Below are 18,650 nucleotides of genomic sequence, written 5' to 3'. Positions count from 1 at the left end.
ATTATTATTTTTAGACGAAAATGTGTTTGTGGCGGAAAGTCAGAGCGTAATTCTATACCAAGTCGTCTTTAACTTTATTACTGCCGCTAGGTGGTAAGACGACCATATGATACGACACGTATGCTGATATGTTAGTCATACCATGAAGAAGATACATCCGGCTTTAAGCAGTGTTGATTTCATAGACTAATACTGTGACAAAAATGTCCGTCGACTACCTTTTTTCACTGACGAAAACTAAAGGGAAACTAAATGAAAACTAAGCTATGATGACTAAAACTAAGACTAAATATAATGACAATTTCATCAACAAATAAAAACTAGACTAAAATGTTAGGAAGGGACTAGTGGACAAGAGATCCAAGTCATTTTCCAAGGCTATTTTCAGCAAGTGTAAAATCAGCCATTATGACGGCATCAAGGCCCGCCAACATACATGTTAGTCGACTAAATGAACTGTAGATTTAGTCGACTAAAATCGTATGATATTTAGTCGACTAAAATTTGACTAAGGACATTCCAGCCAGGTGACTAAAATGTGACTAACACTAAATGAAAACTATTCAAGAGTCAACACTGGCTTTAAGGATACTTTGCTTGTCTAATCACGCTGTCCCCGAGGCTTGTTATTTATTGATTCTCTCTGTAACACACACACACACGCTGTGACGGAAATTACATTTAAAAGTACCCGAAGGCTGCCGTGTTTAATTAGTCTTTGGAGTTGAGTTCGGAAAACAGCTGGGAAGTAATTGATTTTACAATTCCGATGGAGTTGAATGACAGCGAGAAGACAAGACTTACAAATAAACAATGAGCTCCTATTCCTTGTCCCAGATGGCATTTTTGGTCAAAACAACATTTCCTCCAGTTTTCCTCCAGTGCCCCAGCATACACCCATTTTGTAAACAACAGTTGAACGAGACCTGTTAAACTTACTAGGATAATACTACTAACGGTAGTCTGGAAATGTGGCTTTTCAAAATAAGAGCTCGACTGGGTCAAATGCTGGTGTGAATTAGATCCTAATTTTTCATTAAATGCTGGCGGGCTAAGTATTAAAAATTAAAATATTAAAAAACCAAATCACACCCGTGTGAAGTGAGGGGCCCTCTTATCATCATACATCATCTCATTCCGGCCAATCACAATTTGCATCCTCACTTTCGTCTTCAATGTTTGTTTTTACACAATGTTTGTGTTTACACAAACACTCAAAACTGGCCATTCATTGTCAATGGCATTCAATGTTTGTGTTAGGACAATGTTTGTGTTTATACATAAACCTTCAAAGCTGGACATAGGAGGGGATAGCGCCCCTCAAAAAGTGTAGATTTATAAGATCATAAGGAATAGGCATTCTCTCTCATAGACCAATTGCCGGTTCATGAAACAAATACAGAGCTTTTGTATCAAGAGGGAAGAATGGGGACGAGGAGGTCCAGTCTGAGTCCAGGGCATCTGAACACCCCACAGAGCGAAATGGAGAAAGAATGAGAGGCAGAGAGAGAGAGAGCAGAAGATCAGTACAGTGTATACTTTACTCTTTTGTACTGAGAGCAACTTCAGAATATCAATGGAGGCTCGGTGACTGCCTCCGTCGTGGGGAGAACGGGGGAGGCATACAGAGGGTAAACTATAAGCTATTATGACTAAAACTAAGACTAAATATATTGAACAATTTTGACAACAAATAAAAACTACACTAAAATGTTAGGAAGGGACTAGTGGACAAGAGATCCAGTTTAAGTCATTTTACACTTGGTTGCATGCTGAAAATAGCAGATAGCTATAAGCTCACAATGCATTGCGCTGCGACGCGTTGTGAACTTGTAGATGGGCTATTTTCAGCAAGGAGAGAGAGATACAGAGTGAGGTCCGAGACCACGGCGGCGAGAGCAATACTGTAGTTATTGAAGAGTGGAACAAATAATACAAAATGAAGACAAGGCATTGTAGGTCCACTGCTCCTATAGCAGTGTCTCCTGATTCATACAGGGCAGGCTCAGAGACTGACTGACGGACAGGGCAGGCTCAGAGACTGACTGACGGACAGACAGGGCAATTTAACTGCCAGAAAAAGAAAATTAGTGCCAGGGGGTGGAAGAAAGAAATGGCATTGACGGAGAGGAATGCAGACGGGCCGGACGTAAATCGTGTTTCCGATGGCAAGGGGTGTGTGTGTGGGGGGGGGGGGGTGCGTGTGCGCATGCGTGCGTGTGCGTGTGCGTGTGCTCGTGCGTGAGTGGAGTCACTGGCTAAATCTCAGAGGCCGAAGACATGCACATGTTACAGCATATTGAGAATGAGCGTGAGTCAAATGAATTATATAGGGAGGTAGGACTAACAGCAGTGACCCGGAGTTGATATGCATGGGAACGTATGTAACCTACATTTATTTCAAACAGCCAAGTCACAGACCTGGCCAAAGCAGTAAGGACAAGACAATAACAGAAATGTCCAACAAGTACATAACCAAATGAAACACAAATACAGCATCACAGAAAGAAAGAACTACTATAAAGACTTATCTTCTACCTAGCAGATTAAATCCCACAGTGACATACAGAAGACTATAAGAAGGGGAGAATTTTCTTCTAGCTCTCTCTCTCTCTCATTCCGTTTGTTCTCTTTGTATTCCCTACCATCTCTAGGGTTATCCTTCTTCGCTGTCATTCTCTCTCTCTACTGTAGTTACCGTATGTCAGTATGTCTCTCGCCACATGCGAAGAGTGATCTGCTGTCGATGTAGAGCATTAGTTGGAGCTCACGGGCAAAACCTCAGAGGCTGAAGACATGCACTGTTGTTTTTTTTTTTATTGTACGGCTGTATTCCCATAACATTTCACAGTTCATGTCGTCTTTCTCTCAACCGCTCTTATCCTAGTTTCTTTGAAGCACTAAATTGTTGCTTTTTTTGCACTCTACTTTCACAACCATTTACCCCGTCGTTTGACATTTATTTTTATGTCACACTTCCAAGTCAATATTGAGAAGAGTGTCTAATGCTTAAATTCTCTCTCTATTGCCTTCTCTTTGGTCTTGGCCAGGGGAACACATTATTTATTCTTTATAGCATATTTACTTGGCGTTTCTAATCAACCTTCTCTTCTCTCCCCTCCCTCACTTGCCCTTCCTTTCATATCATCCGCTTCCTCCGCCTTTTATTTTCTCCTCTTCTCTCTCATTCCTCTCACTTCCCCTATACCACCCCCCTCCACCTCTTCTCTTCTTTGCCCCAGGTGGAGATCGAGAGAGGGAAGACCCTCCACATCAAAGCGCTGGCCCTTGGAGACCTGAACAAGGCCGGTCAGAGGGAGGTGTTCTTTGAGCTCAACGGGCAGCTCAGATCCGTGCTGGTGAAAGACACCGTCGCCATGAAGGTATGGGGGCAGAGCGAGGGATGCACAGAGGGGGGGGGAGACAAGGGGTGACGGAGGTCGGGATGGATGGATGCGCAGTATAGACCTCGTTTACAATACACAACATGCGTGTGTATTGAAATCCAATCTCTTTCCCACGCAAAGTGCACACTGCTGCTCTTGTCTCGTGCTCATATTTGCCTCACTCTAAAAAGCAGGCAAGCAGGTTTCACATACCTGCCATCATTTGACAACTTTTGTAACCCATTAAAAGGTTAAAGTATAAAAAATAAAAACACCTTTCACTCAATAGGAACTGTTCCTGTCGCAAGTTGAGGTTGTCATATATGTCTATGTGTGGTCCAGCCCTATGGAATATATGAAATGCACGTGCTAATAAAAAGTATTTAAATGTTGCTTTGATGCTCATACTATCCTTAGGAAGTGTTGTTTTTTATTAGCATATGCATTCCATACATTCCATAGGGCTAGGCCATATAGACATATGACATCATCAACTTGCGACAGGACCAGTTCCTATTGAGTGAAAATAGTGTTTTTATTTATTTTTATTTTAGTTGTAGAGGGTGAGTATAATGTTTTAAGGCATATTTGTCGTATTAGCCAGGGATCCTTTTAAGACCATGCAGACGATTCTACAAATGCCTTCTAAATCTTGAAAGTTCTCACACTTTCAAGGTTTTTCAAAACTGTTCATGTACAAGCTCGCAGGCCATGAGCTTGGTTTTTGAATAGCAGATATACAAATATATATATATTCTTTGTCCCCAAGGAAATGAAGTTCCATCCCAAGGCTGTGAAGGCTATTAAGGGCCAGGTGGGAGCCCCCATGCCTGGCAAGGTCCTGGAGGTCAAGGTGGAAGTTGGCACCAAGGTGAGGTTCCGTTCATGTCATTTAAAGAGTTAACTCTTAAAAAGACTAAAGAGTGGCCGCACACACTGATAGTGCGATTATTTATTAGGATGCAGAGTAGGAACCAACGTTTCGGCAGGTACAACTGCCTTCTTCAGGATATATATATATATATATATAGACGAAATATATGTGATATATAGATAGATATGTCATTGACATACTGGTTCTGGGTTGTGTTACGTTTCACCACCAATTCCGAGAAAAACGCTGCTAAAGATCGCACTTACAATGGAAGTGGACGGAGGGGAATCATTTCAATTACCGACCACAGTGGAAGCAAGCGTTGCCTAGCTAGTAAGCTACTGCTCTGTAGATATTAGCGAGATCCATAAACACACAATTGATTCCTTGATCATTATGCTCTGAAGATGCACGCAGCCCACCCATTTGATCACTGTATTAACAAACCATTTAAGTCTACCATACCAGCCGTGGTTTAACCCATTTAGACCCGAGGCCGATTAAAAAAAAAGGTCTTCTAAATCAGACAGTTCTCTGAAAAAACAATGTTTCTATGTCAGTGGTTCTCAACCTTTTTCATGTCAAGGACCCCCATAATTAAATGTATTTGGCCGCCGACCCCCATCTGAAAATATGTTGTTCCAGGGACCTGGATCAAAAATAGCAAATCTACAAGCTCGTAGTGCGGCACTCGGTGCCGCGGTATGAGCTTGTAGATCTGCTATTTATCAATAGCTAAAGTATAACATAATGCTTAAAACACCAAAAGGGGTTCCCGCCTCCAAAATGGGTTGACAATATGGCTTGACAATATGGCTCTTTTTCTCTAGTGACTTCACCACCTTGTCTGGTGGTTTTTACGCTCGAGGAGCCACATCATGTTGTGTGTTGATAAAATGCATGGCTACTGAGCTCAACATTACTCTGTCACAGAAAGTTCATATTTGATATTTTACATTTCATTAAGAATAGAAAGGGGGGGAAAAAGGCCCAAACTCAAGTCGTACTATGTTCTCCCAGGACTCTGTGGTGAAAATTCTGCCTGTAGCAATAATGAAGTGTAACTTAATTTAAGTTGGCTTTTTAATGAAAATTGTCTATACAGCTATAAGATCCTAAAACTAATAATGAACAAATGGCCAATCAAATGCACCTAAAGTATATTACATTTACGGTATAATATATCATTCAATGTCCTGTTCCCAGACTTGTGCAAGCCACGTGATCAATCCCTCCATACAATTTCACTTTGAACACAGCACAAGCCAAGCCAACTAATCATAGAGTTGTGCCACTGCATGTAGTTCTAGTGTAGGTCCCCCAGATAAATGATTGGGAGTTAGAAACCAAATGGACCCTTACAGGTGTACAAATGGACCGTTACGGGTCCATTTGGTTCCATTTGTACATGCTCAGAGTAGCATTGAGGAGTGCACAGAGCAGATTGGGTTGCCAGAGAAACAGAAAAGAGTCTCTTTGGGTGTCCGTGGCCTGATACTTGAGGGTCCTTGAAATGAATAAGAAACATCACTGGGTTTGTTAGGCCAGCTAAGCTAAAAAGGGACGTGACCAAAAATAAATTGCAATAGTAATCATTCAAGGTTTTTTTTAATGATAACATAAATAAACATAAATAACATTAAGATTTGTGAATGAAATATTTAGTGGATCGTGGTAAATTCAGGGGTTGTAAGTTGGCGTACCACCTATATATAAGGCAATATTTTCAAAATGTCATTATGCTTTAAATCACATGTGACGTGTCAAACTAAATTGCCATGAATTTACCATGATGATGGGAACATAACCCATGTTTTTTGAAAATTTGAATTTTCTTCAAATCCTCAAAAATGATGAAAAACGGCATGCTATAGTATGCCGTACGGTAGGGGCTATAGCCCATGTTCAAAAATGATGAAAAATGAGGATAACATTTTTTTCAAAAATTCAAAAAACGATGGGCTATAACCCATGTTTTTTGAAATTTTGAATTTTCTTCAAATCCTCAAAAATGATGAAAAACGGCGTGCTATAGTATGCCGTACGGTAGGGGCTATAGCCCATGTTCAAAAATGATGAAAAATGAGGATAACATTTTTTTCAAAAATTAAAAAAACTGGGCTATAACCCATGTTTTTTGAAATTTTGAATTTTCTTCAAATCCTCAAAAATGATGAAAAACGGCGTGCTATAGTATGCCGTACGGTAGGGGCTATAGCCCATGTTCAAAAATGATGAAAAATGAGGATAACATTTTTTTCAAAAATTCAAAAAACGATGGGCTATAACCCATGTTTTTTGAAATTTTGAATTTTCTTCAAATCCTCAAAAATGATGAAAAACGGCGTGCTATAGTATGCCGTACGGTAGGGGCTATAGCCCATGTTCAAAAATGATGAAAAATGAGGATAACATTTTTTTCAAAAATTCAAAAAACGATGGGCTATAACCCATGTTTTTTGAAATTTTGAATTTTCTTCAAATCCTCAAAAATGATGAAAAACGGCATGCTATAGTATGCCGTACGGTAGGGGCTATAGCCCATGTTCAAAAATGATAAAAAATGAGGATAACATTTTTTTCAAAAATTCAAAAAACGATGGGCTATAACCCATGTTTTTTGAAATTTTGAATTTTCTTCAAATCCTCAAAAATGATGAAAAACTGCGTGCTATAGTATGCCGTACGGTAGGGGCTATAGCCCATGTTCAAAAATGATGAAAAATGAGGATAACATTTTTTTCAAAAATTCAAAAAACAATGGGCTATAACCCATGTTTTTTGAAATTTTGAATTTTCTTCAAATCCTCAAAAATGATGAAAAACGGCGTGCTATAGTATGCCGTACGGTAGGGGCTATAGCCCATGTTCAAAAATGATGAAAAATGAGGATAACATTTTTTTCAAAAATTAAAAAAACAATGGGCTATAACCCATGTTTTTTGAAATTTTGAATTTTCTTCAAATCCTCAAAAATGATGAAAAACGGCGTGCTATAGTATGCCGTACGGTAGGGGCTATAGCCCATGTTCAAAAATGATGAAAAATGAGGATAACATTTTTTTCAAAAATTCAAAAAACGATGGGCTATAACCCATGTTTTTTGAAATTTTGAATTTTCTTCAAATCCTCAAAAATGATGAAAAACGGCGTGCTATAGTATGCCGTACGGTAGGGGCTATAGCCCATGTTCAAAAATGATGAAAAATGAGGATAACATTTTTTTCAAAAATTCAAAAAACGATGGGCTATAACCCATGTTTTTTGAAATTTTGAATTTTCTTCAAATCCTCAAAAATGATGAAAAACGGCATGCTATAGTATGCCGTACGGTAGGGGCTATAGCCCATGTTCAAAAATGATAAAAAATGAGGATAACATTTTTTTCAAAAATTCAAAAAACGATGGGCTATAACCCATGTTTTTTGAAATTTTGAATTTTCTTCAAATCCTCAAAAATGATGAAAAACTGCGTGCTATAGTATGCCGTACGGTAGGGGCTATAGCCCATGTTCAAAAATGATAAAAAATGAGGATAACATTTTTTTCAAAAATTCAAAAAACAATGGGCTATAACCCATGTTTTTTGAAATTTTGAATTTTCTTCAAATCCTCAAAAATGATGAAAAACGGCGTGCTATAGTATGCCGTACGGTAGGGGCTATAGCCCATGTTCAAAAATGATGAAAAATGAGGATAACATTTTTTTCAAAAATTCAAAAAACGATGGGCTATAACCCATGTTTTTTGAAATTTTGAATTTTCTTCAAATCCTCAAAAATGATGAAAAACGGCGTGCTATAGTATGCCGTACGGTAGGGGCTATAGCCCATGTTCAAAAATGATGAAAAATGAGGATAACATTTTTTTCAAAAATTCAAAAAACGATGGGCTATAACCCATGTTTTTTGAAATTTTGAATTTTCTTCAAATCCTCAAAAATGATGAAAAACGGCGTGCTATAGTATGCCGTACGGTAGGGGCTATAGCCCATGTTCAAAAATGATGAAAAATGAGGATAACATTTTTTTCAAAAATTCAAAAAACGATGGGCTATAACCCATGTTTTTTGAAATTTTGAATTTTCTTCAAATCCTCAAAAATGATGAAAAACGGCGTGCTATAGTATGCCGTACGGTAGGGGCTATAGCCCATGTTCAAAAATGATGAAAAATGAGGATAACATTTTTTTCAAAAATTAAAAAAACAATGGGCTATAACCCATGTTTTTTGAAATTTTGAATTTTCTTCAAATCCTCAAAAATGATGAAAAACGGCGTGCTATAGTATGCCGTACGGTAGGGGCTATAGCCCATGTTCAAAAATGATGAAAAATGAGGATAACATTTTTTTCAAAAATTCAAAAAACGATGGGCTATAACCCATGTTTTTTGAAATTTTGAATTTTCTTCAAATCCTCAAAAATGATGAAAAACGGCGTGCTATAGTATGCCGTACGGTAGGGGCTATAGCCCATGTTCAAAAATGATGAAAAATGAGGATAACATTTTTTTCAAAAATTCAAAAAACGATGGGCTATAACCCATGTTTTTTGAAATTTTGAATTTTCTTCAAATCCTCAAAAATGATGAAAAACGGCGTGCTATAGTATGCCGTACGGTAGGGGCTATAGCCCATGTTCAAAAATGATGAAAAATGAGGATAACATTTTTTTCAAAAATTAAAAAAACAATGGGCTATAACCCATGTTTTTTGAAATTTTGAATTTTCTTCAAATCCTCAAAAATGATGAAAAACGGCGTGCTATAGTATGCCGTACGGTAGGGGCTATAGCCCATGTTCAAAAATGATGAAAAATGAGGATAACATTTTTTTCAAAAATTCAAAAAACGATGGGCTATAACCCATGTTTTTTGAAATTTTGAATTTTCTTCAAATCCTCAAAAATGATGAAAAACGGCGTGCTATAGTATGCCGTACGGTAGGGGCTATAGCCCATGTTCAAAAATGATGAAAAATGAGGATAACATTTTTTTCAAAAATTCAAAAAACGATGGGCTATAACCCATGTTTTTTGAAATTTTGAATTTTCTTCAAATCCTCAAAAATGATGAAAAACGGCATGCTATAGTATGCCGTACGGTAGGGGCTATAGCCCATGTTCAAAAATGATAAAAAATGAGGATAACATTTTTTTCAAAAATTCAAAAAACGATGGGCTATAACCCATGTTTTTTGAAATTTTGAATTTTCTTCAAATCCTCAAAAATGATGAAAAACTGCGTGCTATAGTATGCCGTACGGTAGGGGCTATAGCCCATGTTCAAAAATGATAAAAAATGAGGATAACATTTTTTTCAAAAATTCAAAAAACAATGGGCTATAACCCATGTTTTTTGAAATTTTGAATTTTCTTCAAATCCTCAAAAATGATGAAAAACGGCGTGCTATAGTATGCCGTACGGTAGGGGCTATAGCCCATGTTCAAAAATGATGAAAAATGAGGATAACATTTTTTTCAAAAATTCAAAAAACGATGGGCTATAACCCATGTTTTTTGAAATTTTGAATTTTCTTCAAATCCTCAAAAATGATGAAAAACGGCATGCTATAGTATGCCGTACGGTAGGGGCTATAGCCCATGTTCAAAAATGATAAAAAATGAGGATAACATTTTTTTCAAAAATTCAAAAAACGATGGGCTATAACCCATGTTTTTTGAAATTTTGAATTTTCTTCAAATCCTCAAAAATGATGAAAAACGGCGTGCTATAGTATGCCGTACGGTAGGGGCTATAGCCCATGTTCAAAAATGATGAAAAATGAGGATAACATTTTTTTCAAAAATTCAAAAAACGATGGGCTATAACCCATGTTTTTTGAAATTTTGAATTTTCTTCAAATCCTCAAAAATGATGAAAAACGGCGTGCTATAGTATGCCGTACGGTAGGGGCTATAGCCCATGTTCAAAAATGATGAAAAATGAGGATAACATTTTTTTCAAAAATTCAAAAAACGATGGGCTATAACCCATGTTTTTTGAAATTTTGAATTTTCTTCAAATCCTCAAAAATGATGAAAAACGGCATGCTATAGTATGCCGTACGGTAGGGGCTATAGCCCATGTTCAAAAATGATAAAAAATGAGGATAACATTTTTTTCAAAAATTCAAAAAACGATGGGCTATAACCCATGTTTTTTGAAATTTTGAATTTTCTTCAAATCCTCAAAAATGATGAAAAACTGCGTGCTATAGTATGCCGTACGGTAGGGGCTATAGCCCATGTTCAAAAATGATAAAAAATGAGGATAACATTTTTTTCAAAAATTCAAAAAACAATGGGCTATAACCCATGTTTTTTGAAATTTTGAATTTTCTTCAAATCCTCAAAAATGATGAAAAACGGCGTGCTATAGTATGCCGTACGGTAGGGGCTATAGCCCATGTTCAAAAATGATGAAAAATGAGGATAACATTTTTTTCAAAAATTAAAAAAACAATGGGCTATAACCCATGTTTTTTGAAATTTTGAATTTTCTTCAAATCCTCAAAAATGATGAAAAACGGCGTGCTATAGTATGCCGTACGGTAGGGGCTATAGCCCATGTTCAAAAATGATGAAAAATGAGGATAACATTTTTTTCAAAAATTCAAAAAACGATGGGCTATAACCCATGTTTTTTGAAATTTTGAATTTTCTTCAAATCCTCAAAAATGATGAAAAACGGCGTGCTATAGTATGCCGTACGGTAGGGGCTATAGCCCATGTTCAAAAATGATTAAAAATGAGGATAATTTTTTTTTCAAAAATTCAAAAAACGATGGGCTATAACCCATGTTTTTTGAAATTTTGAATTTTCTTCAAATCCTCAAAAATGATGAAAAACGGCATGCTATAGTATGCCGTACGGTAGGGGCTATAGCCCATGTTCAAAAATGATAAAAAATGAGGATAACATTTTTTTCAAAAATTCAAAAAACGATGGGCTATAACCCATGTTTTTTGAAATTTTGAATTTTCTTCAAATCCTCAAAAATGATGAAAAACTGCGTGCTATAGTATGCCGTACGGTAGGGGCTATAGCCCATGTTCAAAAATGATAAAAAATGAGGATAACATTTTTTTCAAAAATTCAAAAAACAATGGGCTATAACCCATGTTTTTTGAAATTTTGAATTTTCTTCAAATCCTCAAAAATGATGAAAAACGGCGTGCTATAGTATGCCGTACGGTAGGGGCTATAGCCCATGTTCAAAAATGATGAAAAATGAGGATAACATTTTTTTCAAAAATTCAAAAAACGATGGGCTATAACCCATGTTTTTTGAAATTTTGAATTTTCTTCAAATCCTCAAAAATGATGAAAAACGGCGTGCTATAGTATGCCGTACGGTAGGGGCTATAGCCCATGTTCAAAAATGATGAAAAATGAGGATAACATTTTTTTCAAAAATTCAAAAAACGATGGGCTATAACCCATGTTTTTTGAAATTTTGAATTTTCTTCAAATCCTCAAAAATGATGAAAAACGGCGTGCTATAGTATGCCGTACGGTAGGGGCTATAGCCCATGTTCAAAAATGATGAAAAATGAGGATAACATTTTTTTCAAAAATTCAAAAAACGATGGGCTATAACCCATGTTTTTTGAAATTTTGAATTTTCTTCAAATCCTCAAAAATGATGAAAAACGGCGTGCTATAGTATGCCGTACGGTAGGGGCTATAGCCCATGTTCAAAAATGAGGATAACATTTTTTTCAAAAATTAAAAAAACAATGGGCTATAACCCATGTTTTTTGAAATTTTGAATTTTCTTCAAATCCTCAAAAATGATGAAAAACGGCGTGCTATAGTATGCCGTACGGTAGGGGCTATAGCCCATGTTCAAAAATGATGAAAAATGAGGATAACATTTTTTTCAAAAATTCAAAAAACGATGGGCTATAACCCATGTTTTTTGAAATTTTGAATTTTCTTCAAATCCTCAAAAATGATGAAAAACGGCGTGCTATAGTATGCCGTACGGTAGGGGCTATAGCCCATGTTCAAAAATGATGAAAAATGAGGATAACATTTTTTTCAAAAATTCAAAAAACGATGGGCTATAACCCATGTTTTTTGAAATTTTGAATTTTCTTCAAATCCTCAAAAATGATGAAAAACGGCGTGCTATAGTATGCCGTACGGTAGGGGCTATAGCCCATGTTCAAAAATGAGGATAACATTTTTTTCAAAAATTAAAAAAACAATGGGCTATAACCCATGTTTTTTGAAATTTTGAATTTTCTTCAAATCCTCAAAAATGATGAAAAACGGCGTGCTATAGTATGCCGTACGGTAGGGGCTATAGCCCATGTTCAAAAATGATGAAAAATGAGGATAACATTTTTTTCAAAAATTCAAAAAACGATGGGCTATAACCCATGTTTTTTGAAATTTTGAATTTTCTTCAAATCCTCAAAAATGATGAAAAACGGCGTGCTATAGTATGCCGTACGGTAGGGGCTATAGCCCATGTTCAAAAATGATGAAAAATGAGGATAACATTTTTTTCAAAAATTAAAAAAACGATGGGCTATAACCCATGTTTTTTGAAATTTTGAATTTTCTTCAAATCCTCAAAAATGATGAAAAACGGCATGCTATAGTATGCCGTACGGTAGGGGCTATAGCCCATGTTCAAAAATGATAAAAAATGAGGATAACATTTTTTTCAAAAATTCAAAAAACGATGGGCTATAACCCATGTTTTTTGAAATTTTGAATTTTCTTCAAATCCTCAAAAATGATGAAAAACTGCGTGCTATAGTATGCCGTACGGTAGGGGCTATAGCCCATGTTCAAAAATGATAAAAAATGAGGATAACATTTTTTTCAAAAATTCAAAAAACAATGGGCTATAACCCATGTTTTTTGAAATTTTGAATTTTCTTCAAATCCTCAAAAATGATGAAAAACGGCGTGCTATAGTATGCCGTACGGTAGGGGCTATAGCCCATGTTCAAAAATGATGAAAAATGAGGATAACATTTTTTTCAAAAATTCAAAAAACGATGGGCTATAACCCATGTTTTTTGAAATTTTGAATTTTCTTCAAATCCTCAAAAATGATGAAAAACGGCGTGCTATAGTATGCCGTACGGTAGGGGCTATAGCCCATGTTCAAAAATGATGAAAAATGAGGATAACATTTTTTTCAAAAATTCAAAAAACGATGGGCTATAACCCATGTTTTTTGAAATTTTGAATTTTCTTCAAATCCTCAAAAATGATGAAAAACGGCGTGCTATAGTATGCCGTACGGTAGGGGCTATAGCCCATGTTCAAAAATGATGAAAAATGAGGATAACATTTTTTTCAAAAATTCAAAAAACGATGGGCTATAACCCATGTTTTTTGAAATTTTGAATTTTCTTCAAATCCTCAAAAATGATGAAAAACGGCGTGCTATAGTATGCCGTACGGTAGGGGCTATAGCCCATGTTCAAAAATGATGAAAAATGAGGATAACATTTTTTTCAAAAATTCAAAAAACAATGGGCTATAACCCATGTTTTTTGAAATTTTGAATTTTCTTCAAATCCTCAAAAATGATGAAAAACGGCGTGCTATAGTATGCCGTACGGTAGGGGCTATAGCCCATGTTCAAAAATGATGAAAAATGAGGATAACATTTTTTTCAAAAATTCAAAAAACGATGGGCTATAACCCATGTTTTTTGAAATTTTGAATTTTCTTCAAATCCTCAAAAATGATGAAAAACGGCGTGCTATAGTATGCCGTACGGTATATTATTTTACTGTTTTACCTGAAGGTTTCAAAAATAAAGATAATCAAATTAAATCAAAAACGACTATCACTAATACAATCTCGATGCAATGCCAATGCCGCTGTGACGTTTTAACAATGTTCCGTCAGGTGGAGAAGGGACAGCCACTCTGCGTCCTGTCGGCCATGAAGATGGAGACGGTGGTCAACTCGCCGGTGAGCGGGACGGTGAAGGTTATCCACGCCCCGGCCGACTCCACCCTGGAAGGAGACGACCTCATCATGGAGATAGAGGAGTAGAGAGAGCGAGACAGGGAGAAATGGGAGAGGAGGAGGAGAGTGAGGCTTCTCATACTGGAAAACATGGAGAACGAGAGATAGAGAAGAAGAAGAGGGTTTCTTCATCTTTTACTTCATGTGAAACGACTCATTTTATAACAAAGTAATATAACAAAGCACAAATACGAATTATCAACCTTGTGTTTTTTTTAACAAATCGCAAGTCTTTATGCCCCACGTTAATAATATCCATTCAATTATCTATATTTTATTGCTGGACTGGAGTTGTGCAAGTTGTGCACTGTCAAACTACATGAAATGACCCAAATCCAAATAATTAATCTATTCAGCGTTTGGGTAAATAAGGTTGAGGGTTCACAGTCACTCATGTTCTGATGTCTTTATGATTCAAATGCTACTCTGCAACATTCCATGACTTAAAACAAAATTCTCGTCTGATCAGAACGGTGAGAGGTGATATTGTATTGATGACTGTTCTTGGTGATCAGAAGTAGACGTGTGGATATATTCGTGTTCATGGACTATTTCACTTTGGTTCAACATCTAATTATCAAGCACACTCACCCTCAGCAGTTGGCATGTGTGAACACTGGGCTGTGAAATGAATCATCCTGCACTCCAAAAAGGATTCACTCTCAGGTTCCACTTATTTCTTCCTCTGCACACACTACCTGCAATCAAATAATTGGGCAAGTGTAATTATTCCTGGAAATGGACAACAAACGGGGAGAAAAACGAAATAAATCAAATACACATTTTGATAGTGAACTGTTTTCACTATCAAAGACCCGCACAAACTCATTGAAATGACTGAGGGTAGACAACATTAGTGACAGTATAAACTGTATATTATTATAGTATTATAATAGCCATTACATGCCTGCCCCAAAGTGAAATATGTCTTTACTATCTAGTTCTGTATCTGGATAATGGAAGCTGCACATGAGTTTGAGATTAGTTTGTCCTTGTCGGATGCGTTTATACGTGTTGTGTTTATATGTATGTAAACGTATTCCACTCCACCATGACTGCAATACAAACTGCAATCCATGTGTCGGCCTGTGTGTACAGTACATGGCAGTATGGAGTATTGGAGGCACATCACGCGGTTTCCACAAGCCCAAGCTCTGCTGATTAATTCATGAATTAACCGTCTGTCAAATCATGTGAAATTAGGCGGACTAATGAAGGACTCTAGAGATTCCCGCAAACGGCACTCGGCGGCTGTAGATTACAAATGTCACCCCTGTGTGTGTGTGTGTGTGTGTGTGTGTGTGTGTGTGTGTGTGTGTGTGTGTGTGTGTGTGTGTGCGTGTGCGTGTGCGTGTGCGTGCGTGTGCGTGTGTCTGCTTGTACAGATAAGTAGTGAATGCAAACTTGTAATTGTGCGCGTACTGTAAGTAGGTGTGAGCCTGTGATCCTCCACCTCCCCAAACGTTCCTAAAAATATTCAACAAACGTTAAATATTCATACGTATGTACGTACACACACAGAAGTACGAATGTATGAACACACACAGAAGTGCAAAAATATTTTCGCCGACACTCGCCTCCCTGTGAAAAGAACGCCACCACGCTGGATGTGCAGGTTCCCATGGCAACAGCACACGACAGATCTTAACATCTTGATTATGTGGTGACCTCGCTATGTCGTCACTGTCAAGTTAATGTTGTCAAACACTCAATTAACTTTGCACAGATTGTTGTGCGATTTGGCCTCGGCCACAAGCTCATTTAATGCACGAGAATCATCTTAGGCCAGATTGAATGTTGTTCCTATACCGTGGGCAAATGGGAGCGATACACAAGGAAGGAAACTGGATGTGAGGTCGAACGCCGTTTGCAGCGGGGGCCGCATCACCTTGGGTCCATTACCATTATATACCAGAGTGGTCTCTTTGAAATAGTGACGTATGAAAGTATTGAGACTTTTTTTTTGTACTTTAAATACATATCTGCAGTACAGAACATTTTGCATATATATATATATATATATGACAAGGTTGTCTGATTTTGGTTATGTGCTTTGTTTGGCCTCCATGTTAGACGTTGATGACAACATACTGTCCCAATACCTCTACACATTTGATTTGTATTGTTCTAGAAGCCTCGTTTTTTTTGTCTTAAATCTTTCCTTCCAGAAGCCTCGTTTTTTTGTCTTAAATCTTTCCTTCCAAAAGACTATTTTTTTTTGTCTTAAATCTTTCCTTCCATGTTTTCTCTCCATTAACAGTTAGAATGAGAGAAATTATGTAATTATGCAATGATGTAAAAAAAATATGCTGACGGGCCACGTCTACTGTAGTTAAGAGCCTATATTTTAGAAGGGGAAACGCTGATGCTTCCGCATTTTCCCACCTTGCTTCATGATACAGCCTTGTACATTTGCATATATGCGAGTTATTATAGTTTCTAAGGTTGTCCCAAGACAATGTAACGGGTCTGAGGTTTGTAAGAGAGTGTTTTTGAAAAGCTATTGCACAGTTCCTCTCTGATCTGAGTTGAGAGCCCTCTACCCTCCTCCCCTCCCTTCTCTCCTATATCCTCTCCTCTCCTCTCTGCCATCTTCTCACTGTGTACATTTGCACATCTACGATCATAGCATAAAGTTGCGCTATAATGCAAACTGTGTTGTTGTCGAGTGTTTCTCTTTAATGTCTTAGCCAGCAGGAAATCTGACATTCAATGCGTGCTTGTGACAATGTACTGTACTGATGTTTAGTGTCTGGAAAATAATATAGTATAAATAAAGCAGGGGGGGGAACGCATAGCCACCCCCGCTGGAAAATGTTATTTGCTTTTGGGCTTGAGAATATAATGTTGACCTATTCTTTTAGCTCGTGCATTATATAGACCATCAGGGGAGAACATTAAAAATAAAGTCTGACATTTGGTTTTTATTTTCTTTCAATTCCCTTTTTTCTTTTTAAATGGAACCAACTGTTTTTTCTCTTCAGATTTAGTTGTGGTGACCTTGAGATGTATAATGCCTTGGTGCGGCTTTCATTCATTTGTTTTAATACCATCAGAGATGCATTGATGTTTATTAGACTTAAAACGTGTTAGTTTGGCTTTTTTGTTTTGTCTCACCTTAGTGGCAGAATCTAAATTTACTTTGGTAGTTTACATGCAATAATAAGCCGTCTTTCATTAAGGATTTGAAAGTCCTTGAGAAATAAATGTTTTGTGAGAGTGCACACAAAAGGGAAACAAAATGGCATCTAATTGTAATTGTTCTTGACCTTACAAATAAAGTTAATCATAACTGTGTGCTTGTGTGTACTCTGTACTGCATATCCATTCCCTACAATCTTCATAGGCCTGACTTTCGAGTCCCAAAAGAGAACTTTGTTGTCTCCCCGGTACCCAAACTTATAAAAGTGCTTGTTATCCACAGGTCCAAGTAAAAAGTAACGGTTGGGGGTTATGCCGTACGATATAGGCTATTGCCCACGGTCCAAAAAGGACAAAAAAGGCAATTTCCGCAATTTCCGCAATTTGCAATTTCTGCATTTTGCAATTTTCCGCAATTGCTCCGCAATATTCCGCAATTTCCGCAATTTTCAATTTCCGCAATTTCCTCAATATCCGCAATTTCCCAAATTTCCGCAATTTCCGCAATTTTCCGCAATTCCTCCGCAATATTCCGCAATTTCCGCAATTTTTAATTTCCGCAATTTCCGCAATTTTCATTTTCCGCAATTTGCAATTTCTGCATTTTGCAAATTCCGCAATTTCCGCAATTTTCCGCAATTGCTCCGCAATATTCCGCAATTTCCGCAATTTTCAATTTCCGCAATTTCCCCAATTTCCGCAATTTCCAATTTACGCAATTTCCGCAATTAATCCGAAACTAATGTTTCTCATCCTCCGCAACACCGCAATTTTTTCGGTAAATACAACACATTGAGCAGGGCACTGCAGGGAGTTGAACCCCGTTCCGGTAAACCAGAAGTCCGACACCAGTGCCTTAGTTTTTGTGTTGTTCATTTACAGGTCCAGGTGTGCATATACATGTGCGCCTGTGCGTGTGTAGGTGCACGCTTCAATATAACCCATCGTTTTTTTCATTTTTTCAATATTGTCCAATTCTCCATGAGTAGCTGTCTGTCTGTCTGCCTGTCTATGAGTAGCTGTCTGCCTGCCTGCCAGCCAGCAAGTTGGTTAACAGAAAATAAATTGTTATGGCTGAGTAAAATAAAATACAATATCCATTTCCACCATTTCCGCAATTACCATTTCCACAATTTCCGCAATTTCCGCAATTTCCGGATAACTTTTTTTTTCAAAATTTCAAAAATTGCGGAAATTGCGGAATTTTGAATTTTGAAAAAAAAAGTTATCCGGAAATTGCGG

The 18,650-nt window shown here is 37.2% G+C and overlaps 1 protein-coding gene across 1 annotated transcript in view; it reads left to right on the top strand.

Moving 5' to 3' along the window:
• Positions 1 to 17,564, top strand: part of LOC308334920 (pyruvate carboxylase, mitochondrial-like) — a 378,126-nt gene extending 360,562 nt beyond the window's left edge. Inside the window, exons 25-27 of the mRNA XM_080791818.1 lie at positions 3,243 to 3,383; positions 4,156 to 4,257; positions 14,145 to 17,564. Coding sequence (XP_080647944.1) covers positions 3,243 to 3,383; positions 4,156 to 4,257; positions 14,145 to 14,294 — 393 coding nt within the window. The 3' untranslated portion in view covers positions 14,295 to 17,564. The remainder of the gene's footprint in view (positions 1 to 3,242; positions 3,384 to 4,155; positions 4,258 to 14,144) is intronic.
• Positions 17,565 to 18,650: the final 1,086 nt, after the last annotated feature.

Source organism: Protomyctophum bolini (genome assembly GCF_963924005.1).
Source record: "Protomyctophum bolini genome assembly, chromosome: 20".
NCBI lineage: Eukaryota > Metazoa > Chordata > Actinopteri > Myctophiformes > Myctophidae > Protomyctophum > Protomyctophum bolini.
The sequence above is the reverse complement of the archived record's forward strand: the minus strand, read 5'-3'. Positions and strand labels throughout refer to the sequence as shown.